The 13185-nt window shown below is 45.2% G+C and overlaps 1 protein-coding gene across 17 annotated transcripts in view; it reads left to right on the forward strand.

Annotated features, from left to right (window-relative positions):
- Tenm4 (teneurin transmembrane protein 4) overlaps positions 1–13185 on the forward strand; it is a 1520543-nt gene that overhangs the window by 1420751 nt on the left and 86607 nt on the right. For all 17 annotated transcript variants that reach the window (XM_076938042.1, XM_076938101.1, XM_076938085.1 and 14 more), the window contains one exon: positions 2192–2338. In XM_076938042.1, the coding sequence (XP_076794157.1) occupies positions 2192–2338 (147 nt within the window). The remainder of the gene's footprint in view (positions 1–2191; positions 2339–13185) is intronic.

Below are 13185 nucleotides of genomic sequence, written 5' to 3' on the forward strand. Positions count from 1 at the left end.
GGTGGCGCACGCCTTTAATCCCAGCACTTGGGAGGCAGAGGCAGGCGGATTTCTGAGTTCAAGGCCAGCCTGGTCTACAGAGTGAGTTCCAGGACAGCCAGGGCTACACAGAGAAACCCTGTCTCGAAAAACAAAACAAAACAAAACAAAACAAAACAAAACAAAAGAGTCAACTATCAAAAGCCCTTGAGCCACATTGTGGTAGACAGCCACATTCATATTTGTTGTCCCTTTTAAAAAAATAATGAGTCATAGGTATAGGTAGCACAGCTGACAGAGGGCTCACCTGGCACACATGAAGCTTGGGCCTCCATAGCCACCACTACATAAAGTGGACATACCTCACACCCCTGTACTCCCAGCACTTGGGAGGTAGAATTAGGAAGATCAGAAGATCAAGGTCATCCCCAACTGCATAGATAGCAAGTATGAAGTCACTGCGAGCTACATGAGACTCTGTTTTTAAAAAGATAAATAAAACAAGGAAAGGAAAGGAAAGGAAAGGAAAGGAAAGGAAAGGAAAGGAAAGGAAAGGAAAAACACCCCCCACAAGAGGTAACAGGTTCATTCTGCCGGGTTTCATGGTAGAATATTTAGTTTACAGCCAAATTTATAGACATTTGCTGTTCATCATAGTAAAATAAGCTAAACTTTCTAGCTGAAAAAAAGTTGTTTCACATGCATGCCTTCCCTGGAGACCAGGCTGGAGCACAGAAGAGAAGGAAGCCAGGGGTGGCACAGTTTGGTAGCTGATGAACTCAGAAAAGAGGGTTGGCCATTAGGAAGGTAAGGGTTCAAGCGAAGGAGCAGAAAGGAAAGGAGTTTGGGTGAAAGAACAGAAGCTAAAACGAGCTGTGAAACGGAACATTTTCTTAAACGTAAATGTCTTCCCTTTTTAGTGAGCGTGTGTGTGTGTGTGTGTGTGTGTGTGTGTGTGTGTGTGTGTGTGTATCAAAGCATGCAGGACTGGTACATACCATGAGACAGAGATGTGGGGGTCAGAAGACAATTTTTAAGAATCAGTTTTTTCTTTGTACCCTAGGTTCTTGAGATCAAACTCAGGTCCTGAGTCTTGTACAACAATGGTTTTTACCTTTGACCTTCTACTTTTTTCACCTTTTTACCACAAATTCTGCAGGGCTTACAAAGGTTGTAATTAAAACCTTGTGATCTACTTGACTAGTACTAAAACGTCGCCACCTTACCATGGGGTCACAGCAGAAGTAGTGCGGTCCGAGTATTGTCCTATTCTTCCTGATTAGGTCGTCCGTGTCTTCTCCGATGACCATGTCTAGTTCCCTCATCTAGGCACTTTGTTATCCTTTGGTAGGATGCCCGCTCCTCAAGAATACAGCGAGGCATTGTTGATCTCTGTGCCTGTAGCTAGACCAGAGAAGATGCTTAACACGTGACAGGTGGCTAGCAGTTTTCAAACAGGGCAGCCTGTGTGGACCTGCCTTTGTACTTGAGACCAGCAGGAGTTTTCCAATGTCGTGACAGTCCCCTGAGCTCTCTGATATAGAGCCCCTTTCAAAGTATAGCATAAACGCAATGGTAATAAAAAGGTTCAAGCCCGTTTTCTCAAAGCAAAGATAGTTGTCTAGAAGAAATTAAGACCAAATAAGTAAAGAGCCTGAAGTCCACTAAAGTTGTTGACCTAGTTGCAAGAACTGAAAAAAAAAAAAATGAAAGAAAGAAAAAGTATAACTCTAGCCCAACTGTGATGGCACCCACCTTTAATCCTAGCACTTAAGAGGCAGAGGCTGGAGAATCTCTGTGAGTTGTGGGCTAAGAGACAAAGTGACCAAGCACAGGAGAATGAGCCACTATCAAGGAGGGATGGAAGGCCTCCCTGGACAGATTCTGGCAGGCTTGATCCATTAACTGCAGCTCCAAAATACTGGTCACTTGTGAAATGGGGGAGGTGTTGGTGGAGATGGTGAGGGCTCCAGACCTGCTTCAAATACTTCTGACCTTACCCTCAGTAAGTCAGTCTCCTTATTTCTCTGAGTCTCTGTTGCCTTCTCTGTAAAGTGAAGATTCTTCTCTGTAAAGTGAGGGTTCTTCATGGTACCTGCCTCCCAGGCTGTCGAGACTGATAGCATCTTACAGACAAGCAGATCCAGTGTGAGTGTAGAGGGTAGCAGTTACTGTTGGGCACCGGTCCTTGACTCTCTGCTTTGTCTTACAGAGGGCTGTCCTGGCTTGTGCAACGGGAATGGCAGATGTACCCTGGACCTGAATGGGTGGCACTGTGTCTGCCAGCTGGGCTGGCGAGGAGCTGGCTGTGACACATCCATGGAAACGGCCTGTGGAGACAGCAAAGACAACGATGGAGGTAGGGCTCTGGCACCTGTGGACCCTGGGCAGCTCCAGGGATAGGACTCAGAGAAAGGGGTGGACATTGCTGGGTTAGCAGGACACCAATGTCCATGTCCAGAGTGAGAGGACCTTGGGGTACAGAAGACTGCATGGGTAGCCTAAGGAATGAGTGCTCTTGCTAGTTGCTGGATTTTGATTCATTAAAATAAGTGAAGGTGATTAGCATCTATTGGCAATGGAGAGAAGGCACGGAGAAGTGTCCAGTTAACTCGTTAGTGGAATGGTTACCTGGCCAGGGTTTGGAGAAGCAGCCCTCCTCTGTATCCCAGACACTGTGAAGGTTTCTCCTCTAGGGGAGAAGGTTCACTTACTTTGATCAAGGTCTCGCCTTTGATTCTGGAGGTGACTCTTCCAAAGGACACCAAAGGACACTTTTCCCTCATATTCTTGTCCCTATAGGTTTATAATACAACCTGCCTTTGCTTTTTTTTTTTCCAAGTGTTGGGCGGTCAAAGCCCAAGGAAAGAGGGGTTAGTCTTACGGAACATTGTTAACTCAGGGTGAAAACCCATGTTGATTCCAACTCTGGCTGTAAGTCCCCATGCCTCCATAGGTACTGGGCATCTCTGAGCCTTATTCTCCTCAATTATAAAATGAGGCAGTTTGTGCATGAAGGTTATTCAAGTCTTTATATCAGGCATACAATTAGCTTTCAGTTCTCTACTATGTAAACTTGCATAACGACAATCAAAACAAACTCCACATTCCCACCTAGAAGACTCTGGTTCTTCCAACCTCAGCGAGTTACTGGAAAAATAAAAAAGACAGATATGAAAACGAAAACGCTTTTCTTTCTAATGCTAGCAGCTGACACATTTAAGCAGTTCTTTCTGATTCAGACCCAGAGACTTCCTAATGTAGTACACAATGTTAGAAATTGGTAAACTAGAAACTCAGCATCCTGCTTTGTGGAAACTGCCTACCTAGAATGTCTCCACAGTCTCAAACCTCATAAGGGTCAAAAGGCTAAGTGTGTAATTGTGGTCGCTTGACTGTATTGGTTCTAGAATCTCAGAACAGCTGCCGTATAGCATTGATGTTTATCTGAGCTACCCTACAGTCATTCTGTCCACTGCCCCAACCCAGAAGGCTGCCACGCAGATAACCCTAGACCAGGACTAAGAATAATTATGAACAAGGTGCCCTTGTGGTTGGGCCCTGATCTCTAAGCAGGGGGATGTGTCCTCCTGAAATCCCACAACTGAAACTTGGCATCTTTCATCTCCCCAAATACGACTAGTCTCTTGAGGAAGACCATGTCTTACACCAGGCTCAAAAGCTCACAGAACGGAGAAAACCCCAAGGCTGAGTGTTAATGGATTATGCTAAGTGCTGTGGCGGGGTTGTGAGTTAGCTGTGGGAGTAGGAAAACATTTATCAGGAAGAGGGATGCTGGAGCAGGGAGGAATTTTATTGAAGGAAAGGGTGTTTTGTTCTCAAGAGATCTCACAGGAAAGGGCAGGGGGAAGAATAAGAGTAAGGATATGGAGCATCCTTGTCTTCAGGTGAGAGGGAGCAATCAGGCTCTGTCTGTAGGAAAGAGGCCAGGCTCCCTTGTCTGTATGATAGTCTTAGCATCCTGCTGTTTTGTCTGTACGGCTACAAGGCCGGTGATAAACAGTAACATTCATGGAAAAAAAAGAAAAGAGGAGAAAACCTCCACCAGGAAATCACTCCCTTCCCCAGAGTCCAGGGTCTTGGCCCAGCTTTCAAACAGCTGTGGAACATCTGGGCAGCTAAGTAACAAAATGTTTTGGCGATGTTGAGAGAACACATAGTCCCGCCACATGCACATATGCAAGGCTACAAACCAGGGCTTGCTTGTTCCTCTCCATAAAACAGAGCACTAGACTATACACCCTGGCTGCCATGCTTCAAAGACAGGCAGCACTGAAAAACCACAGTTTTCCCAGAGAACTTGGACCCACAGTAGCCCAAGCTTCAATATTATAGGAAATGATCTAGACCCTAGGGAAATGGAGTCTTCTCCAGCTGCTCTGAGAAATGAGCCAGCAGAAAGCAAAAAAGAACAACCAGAAAATCCCCAATTGCAGAAGAACATGTATAGTTTTTGAAAAGGCATATTATAGTCTGAAATGAGTTTGTACATACTTTGTGGCAAAGCCATACAAAGCTGTGCTGTGAGTTTGTTCATTTGGTCCACAAATGTTCACCAAGCATCTGCACTGCTTCAGGCCCTGGCTCCCAGGGCTTTAGAATAAATCTAACACTCTCTGCCCTTGCAAAGTGCATAATCTAGAAAGAGAGGACATGGGAGGTGTCTGTGATACTGTGGGCTCCTGCTGTTGCAGAAGAGCATCCAGGCATTCAGCTGATATTGTCAAATGACCAAAAGGAAATTAGATGCAGTGCCAGGAAGAATTCCCCCCATAGGTCATCAGGACTGGAGATACAGCCATGTTGGGAGGACACGTCTTTGGCATTTGGTTCTCAACTGTGAAGAAAGGTCTTCCCTTCCTTTGGAAGCCTCTAAGTTTATAAGTTCAGTGGGCTTTCTATCTGCTGGGAAAGTCCAGAAGGTTCAGAGCATTTCTACTTTGCAAGGTAGCGTGGATAAAATAAACTATAGGACTAGAAGGGCCCAAGATTATCTTCATTGGCCTTTTAATCTCTTGGCCTTGCCCAAGCAGAGACAATTAGATTGGAAGAAATTGTTATCCAAATGACTAAGTCTAATGGAAGCAAAATGAAATAGTCACCTTCATGTCAGCCAAGGCAGGGGACACAGCATAATGCCAGAAAGTAGTTCAGGGTAGAGGGAAAAGGGCAAGAGGCCCACTGAGTGCTTGAAATGACTCAGGGGCTTGAAGGAAAAATTATCAGAGCTTAATGTTGAGTCTAGACTAGAGGGAACTTTATCTCCTTCCTTTTTCTCCTCTGCATGTATGCCATGCAGACAAGGAGTTGGGAACCCAGACGTGTGACCTCATTTATTTCATTGGAGTCACATAGAGTCGCATGGCCCGGACTAGGACTCCAGGCTCCAGCCGAGCTGCGACATGGGGCCTTATACATCTAGGATGCTTCTTCCTCACACACAGACTTCTCCTCCAAAAAATGTGGGGATTGTTTACCAAGAACCGAAGAGGCTTTGAAAAAATGTCACAAAGGCTTCTGGAGCATAGGAGAGCTCCAGTATCATTTGACAGCGTGTAGCTCAATGGTGGAGTCATGGGGTGACATTGCTAGGATCATGGTATTGACGTCCTTCACCATCTCCTGGGAGAAGGACACAGAGCTTAGCTGCTATTCTACCCAGACACGCCACTGGCTAAAACAGTCTGCTAGTGTCTCTGAGGCCTGGCCGGGCTGTATTAGAGCCTTTTGCTGTACCCAGACCTCAGACCTGGCTCCCTTGTCAATCACCAAGGTTCCTCAAGCTACCTGAGAATTCTCATTTCCTCTTCCCCTGCCCCCCCCCCAACTTTCTAGGCTTAAAGCAATCTTTTTCAGATTCAACTCAAATTCTAAGGTTCATTAAGAATGCTATTTTAGTGTTTTTAATCTGTGAGACAATGAGACAAAAAAAAAAAAAAAGTTACCCATACGGTGGAATTGGGAGCAGTTCTACTGGTTTGCTTTGTCTTCATGTGTGGTTGGTTGGTTCTCTGAATTGAAAAGCAGAAAGCACCCTGAATGTGACTAGGAAGCAGCTGGTCTCCTGAGCCTCTGTGGGGTTGCTCAGTGCCTCTCGAATGCCTCGGATTTCCTGGGTGCTGAGAGGGCCCAGAGGGGCAAGCACTGAGACCCTGACACTAGTTCAGTATCAGTTTCTCTGGGGTCTCAGTTGCTGACAATGACTACCTTCCTCATCTCTTACCCTATGCAAATCCCTGCAGGAAATGCTATCCCAAGCATCTTCTCAAATGGCACCTTGAGCATCCAGGAGAATTCATCCCACCTCACCCCACCCCACCCCCCACCCCAGCTTCAAAGACAGTGAAACAGTAACCCCTCCATGCAGACTGACTGTCAACTGCGGGAATTTCGCCTCCCTTGCAGGGTCACAGTAAGAACTACAGGCTATAACTTTAAAGTGCCTATGATTAGGCCATGTAACACAGAGAATCCCATCCCCTGGATTCAGACCCCGGGCTCCTCTTTCTGACTATGTGACCTGGGGTGAGTTACTCAGCTTGTCATTTGTAAGTGTCAGCACTCTTCCTAATCCTTTCTCCCTGGAAATCACAGGGCATCGTGTTTATCATAAAACATATATATTTATGTATGACTATTTTTCCTTGAAATTGTGCCCTCCTTCTTTCACATGGAAGTATCATATTCTTTCCGTTATTGGTGGATTTTGACTATTATTATTTTCTTTATTAAAATCTGTCTTCCAAGCTGGGTACGGTGATCCACACCAATAATTGGGAGACTGGGGCAAGAAGATGATAAGTTCAAGGGTAACCTGGGCTATTGAGTAGGACCTGGCCTTGAGAAAGAAATGTATCCTAAACAGTTACATATTCACAGAATGGAAGTCTACATCTGCATCATTTCACTGCTCCCTCAACACACTTGAAGGCAGAAACATTTACATACAAGGGCACCGAATCTAGAGGAAATGCAGTAAGATATAAAGCCTCACACAGTGGATCAGCAGGAGAGCCAGACAGGAGCTATAAAATCTGTAAAGAAGATGCCAGAATAAAAACTCCACTGGAATTTAAACAGTCAGATCCTTTTTTGATAAAGCTTTTCTAAGTAGCTTCAGTGTATAATAATCTCTTCTGAGGCTCTTGGCACCTTGAAAGACAATCATGGGTGGCGATGCCCAAATTGACAGATGCAGCCCAGGAGAAATTTCAAGAAAAATGAGAACAAAGCTCCCTGTCCTTCCTTCTTCCCCTACCCCCCATCTCCCACTGTGAGGCTGGAGCGTTCACACAAAGCCCTACAATCTGGTCACCCTCCAGACTATCTCTAAACCACGTTTCTCGTGATAAGAGACAAGAAAGAAATTGACCTTTAAAAATCTTGTGTTCCAAAGAGCAGATAAAGATTTCACAAGCCCTTTTGAAAGAAGGCACAGAATTCATTATAGCAAATGACAAAAACTTCTCTGGGATGTGTACAGAAAGAGTAGGCACACTCTTCCCTCCTTTCCCCAGGGCCTCCCCCAGGGCTGCTCACAGCTTCCTATAAGACAGCTCTGTGGCCAGACTGCACATAACAGCAAGATGAGGCTGGCTGATGCAAGCTAGCAGAAAGACGAATGGGTTCTTCCCTGACTTGCAACCACCAGTTTAAGGAAACCTTCAAACAGCCACAGTGAAACTGCTTAGCAATCCTAGTCTTCTTTTAAGCATTCTCTCTCTTCCAGGCTATTATCCCACCCTGGGCTGGGGTGGGTCTCTACCTTAGGGATCTTCACTATCCCCTAGGCTTCCCTTCTTCCCAGTGAGAGGGATGAGTTCTTCCTGCATGCTTCCAGCCACAGCTCCTTACCCTCCATGGGCCCAGCCACACTGATCTATCTGTTAGATCTGGGAGCCTCGCATAATGAGTTATGAGGCACTCAGAAAATATGAAACCTTGCAAACCACAGAGTCTCCAAAATTTCAGACTGATTGTTTCTTCCCCAGGATTTACTCTTCTGACCCAAAGCATGACTTCTCCTTGTCATTCATATCTTCTAAAACTTATCATCTCTGCCTAAGAAAATTGAATTGTGGAAGAGCATACACATATACAAATGTACATACATACATACATACATACATACACAAATACACAGAGAGAGACATACACACACACATACATGCATGCATACACACAGATACACACACATTGTAGAACAGGCATACACAACACTACAGGCTGCCATAGTCTACTTTTAAAAACAAAGGTTTTCCTAAATGCTGGTCTTGTGTAACGCCGCAGCTTCGTAAGTGAAGTTTGCTGCGGGCCCTATTCATTACAAAAATCTGTGTCTCACTTAAATGAGATGGTAGAGAAGTTGCCTACATTTACTGCTCAGCAAACATTTGTCAAACATACAAGAAGGAGGCATCAGCATAACAGGGTACAGGCAAGCAGAATTTCTGGCCTGACATCAGTCACTAACCTGTTGTGTACTCAGTGAGCAATTCCACAGTCCCAAAGTTTCTGGTAAGAGTGTGGCTTATGTGATATCTCCTTTTCAATGACACTAGTTTGAAAGGCCCTTGAGAGCTTTAACTTTCATGTGTCACCATAGCTGGCTTTATCCATCTCAGTCCTCTGAGGTCACTCTGTACCCAGCATCCTGCCTGGAATGTATGCAGAGGAAGAGATCAGGGCTCCATCAAATGGCAACTGGTTGCCAGGATACCAGGATGTTCACTGACAGGAAGTAGCTGTCAGAAGCCTCTAGTAACTGTCCTTGGCTGAGTCCTTGCATAGGAGTTTCTCACCACCCACCCTCATACCCCCGATTTCATGGCATCTCTGTGAAGTAGGTTTCACATTGATTCATTTAACAGGTGGAGGTAAAAGCTCAGGGCATTTATTTCCAGCAAAATGCCCAAGTAGATCATCATAGTACCCTATTGACCACAAAATATAACAATTTTCTTTTAAAACTCAGCAAAGGAGAAAGTCAGGGGGAAGGGAGCCCTGAAACTCAGAAATAAAATGAAACAGAAAGCCAGGGCAGCAGACACAGAAGCTATGACACACTCATGGTGACAGGGTATGTTCACAGCAGGGCACTGCTGCTGACACCACACAGAAAACTGAAGTGCCAAGAGGCTTGCTCTAAAGTGTGTGCCTGCTTGGGCAAAAGATGTGGCATGGAGGAATTTCCCAGTCTCAGAGCCAGGGGACAGAAGAGCCATCTGGAAGAGACAGCTCTTATACTACTAAGGTCCTGATCTAATCTTGCATACCAGAGTACTAATGCCAAGCTAAGAACCCCACCTAAAAAGCCATCCTGGGAGAGTGGCACCCTGGCACGGCAGGCAGAAGTCACCAGAAACTGTGCTGGGGGAGGTTAATCATCCATGTAAGATCCCGGTGAGGGCGGGAAGTGGCTGACCACAGGCTGGGGTTAACAAGTATGGCATACAAGAGGAGTACCACTCCCAAGAACTTAATCCAACAGAAAGTATACCATAATTGGCTACAGAGATAAACTGATACATTAAAAAAAAAAAATCCTTAAGGAAGGAACAATCTACTATGGGGGAGGGGGGTGATTTTGAAAAGTCCCAAAGAGACCATCTGCAAATCTCAACGTACGGTCATTTAAATTAATGACCCAAAGGACAAATTAAACAGCAGACCAGACACAAATGAAGGAAAAATAAGTGAAGTAGAATAGAGTCTGAGGAAATATATCAGAATGGGACACAAATCAAAAGGCAAAAATGAAAGGGTTGAAAGGCATGAAATAGGAGACGGCCCCTTAAGCTTTTATGAGTATCCTGAAGAAAGGGCTGAAGAGAAATAAAGGAACATTTCCAGTTTATAGGAGAATTTTCCAGAACTCATGCAAGGCACAATCCTAAAATGCCTAAGGTCTGACACATGGCTCACTGTAGAGCATTCGTGCTGTATCCCAGGCTGGAGACAGATTGTCTACTTTTCTAGACAATCTGTTTCATTGTCATAAGATACCCAGAAGCCTCATACCTGGCAACAGGGCAGATTCGTGAGTCTAAAGAATGAAGTGTCTTTCTTTGTCTGTCTGTCATTCTGCATATCGAAAGATCTGGAGACTGAGGTTTGGAGGCAACTTGTACAGGGTCACACAACTCACAGGTGGATGGGGTGTGGCCATCTGGCAAGAGAGAAATCACCTTAAGCACCACGCATTCTGAAGCTGAGCATCACATGTTAGGGCATGCTACGTCCCTGTCCTCCACTTAAAAACCTCGTTCCTCGGGGCTGGAGAGGTGGCTCAAGAGGTTAACAGCACTAACTACTCTTCCAGAGGTCCTGAGTTCACTTCCCAGCAACCACATGGTGGCTCTCAACCATCTGTAATGAGATCTGATGCCCTCTTCTGGTGTGTCTGAAGACAGCTATAGTGACAGTGTACTCACATAAAATAAATAAATAAATCTAAAACAAACAAACAAACTAGTTCCTGCCAGGATGACTCAGAACATTTCATACACTAGAAAGAACTGAGTTCAAATCCTTCCTCGGCTTCTTTACAGAATACCTCTATGATTGTCACTAAGTCAACTTGATCTTCCCTTTAAACTGACAGTGATAACAGGGCCATCATTGCTCATCATAAGGTATTTAGCACAGTGCCCAGCCTGACATCACTGTCATTTGTCATATTCATCAACCTAATACAGTTGTCAATGGGAACCACCCTCATTCCTGGCTCACCTTCTCCAAGAATGGAGAGTAGATACCCCAATAGGAAACAGTTCCTCTTAGGTACCACGAAGCAGTGTTTATAAAAAGGTAAAAGACTGCCTTTCAGGACTACTTTGGTGGTAAACAAGAGGAGGCAAGAGCTAATAAAATTTCAAATTAGCCGTGACTTTTCACGGCCCTTCAATTGTGCTAGCTGATTTAATGGTCAATGTCCCTGCTCGCTGGGATTGAATAATGGAGCGTCTCCTCAGAGTTATGGATGCAGCAGCTGAAGCTGTCATGCTAACATCAATAGCAGAATGCAAATAACCCTCTGCTTGGGCTGTAATTATGTGTTTAAGCAATGTCTGATGGGGGCAGCAGGGAAGTGTGGGACGAGACCTGCTGATGGCAGGAAAGGATGGGTGCTTTGCCAGGCAGTGCTACCTGCAAGGGAGAAGACGAGCTATCCAAAATTATACTGAGGTGAGGGACACAGGGTGGTTCTGCCAGGTAAATAGCATTCTCCCCCATTTTAGTGAACCATGTTCTAGGTTCAGGGTCAGAAAGGGAAACTTCCCTTTATTAAGCACCCACTGTGTATCCTATACTGTCTTGGATTTGGGGATCTAGTGCTATACAGTTTACTGTGGGATGGAAACTTATATTATGCTCATAAGAAACATAGGAAGCTAGCCAAGTGAAGTGGCTCTGTGGGTGAAGGGACTTGTCACCACCCCTAACAACCCGAGCTTGATCCTCAGGACTCACAGGGTGGAAGGAGAGAACTCCCATGGACCGTCACCTTAGCACACCATGTACATGCTGACAGAGAGAGAGAGAGAGAGAGAGAGAGAGAGAGAGAGAGAGAGAGAGAGAGAGAGAGAGAGAGAGAGAGAAATATGTAGTAATTTTAAAAAGAGAAAAAGGTAGAGGAAGCTGAGACCAGATAGCTTAAGTGACTTGTCCAAGGTCATACAGAGGGAAGATTCACAGCTGACATTTGGTCCCCAGTTGTCTAGCTCTGGAATCCATACTCTGTCCTGTGCTGCCTGCTAGGAAGCCACACACACTCTTGGGTACTGTACAGGAGTGGGAGAAAAAGACAGGGGAATATTGTCAGGGATGATTGTCCCTAATATACTTAAAGGGGTGCTGGGATTGGGGTCAACCGAGAAGCTCAGCCTTTGACTAAAGATAAGTTCCCTTAAACACTGCTCATTCTGCCAATGAACATATCACAGAAGGGTAGACCAGAGGTGACCCAGCATATGAGAAGCTGAGGACCTGAGGCCAGCCAGTGTGTACGCCGTGCTCTGTGGATGTAGATTGCATACTGTAAGTCCTGGAAACGGAAGTGAGGTGGATGTGCCAGCATTAATTCTACGTTATCGGTGAGGAGACTGGTACTCAGATTAAACTTGGTAATTCATCTGGGGCCAATCTTACAGACAGTGCTAAGACATGAACATTGGTCTCCATGCCTAATGATCCTTTATTATTTGATGAATATGGTTGATTGAAGATATTATTGTCTGGCTTTTGCAGACCAGCATTTCATGTCATCTCCTGCTTCACTTATTAATTATTTGGATTGTTGTTGTTTGTTCATTTAACAGACATTTTAAAAACATGTCTACTAAGTGCTAAGGGTACAACAGAGATGACCAGAACACATCTGTGGTCAGGGTAGTTAAAGTTTTCCAGTGTTGCACAGCTAATAAGCAGTCAAGCCTAGATTTGACTACAGACATTACACATCCCTGTAACATCCTCTGCCTGTAACACACACAGATGTGACTGTGGGCTTTTCCTGTCCCATATCATGGTCACTATCTTCTAATGTCTGAGTTTGTTACCCATCCTAAACTGTTATTTGGGAACTGTAAAAGTACCTTCCAGTAATGGAGCCGAAAGTCTGTATTCTGGGATAGCCTCAACTTTTGCACTTTTGGAAAGTTAGATGAGCTGGAGTAGTTTAGGATGCTGGAGAGATCTATCCATCACAGAAGGCAGGGTTGGGCCTCTGAAGGGCTGAGGGCTGTGCTCAGGTCACATGATTCCACAGCTAAGGGAGATGCTACGGTTACAGGGTTCTTAGCATCCCTACTTCCTCCTCACCCCAGTGTCAGTGTCCACCAGGTCTTGGGTTTTACCTACTAAGTGTCTCTCAGAACCATCTACTGCTTGTTCTCCATCATAGACTGCTCTAACCCAAGCTGCCTTGTTTTTGTACATGCAAGCTCAGCACCACCTCAAATGAAATCACCTTCTGTCTCCAGACTGTAGGGGTACCTATAGCCTGAAGGTAAAATCCCAGCTCACTAGCATGGACCACGTGGGCCAGCACAGCTGCCTCAACCAACACAGCAGCCTCATCCGTTGCTACTCCCTGAACACCAGCACTTTAGTTTAGCGTCTCTGATGTCCATACACTCTCTCTCTCTCCTCTGAGCTTTCTCAGAAACTCTTCCTGCTGTCTCT

The sequence above is a fragment of the Arvicanthis niloticus genome, chromosome 1 (genome assembly GCF_011762505.2).
Source record: "Arvicanthis niloticus isolate mArvNil1 chromosome 1, mArvNil1.pat.X, whole genome shotgun sequence".
NCBI lineage: Eukaryota > Metazoa > Chordata > Mammalia > Rodentia > Muridae > Arvicanthis > Arvicanthis niloticus.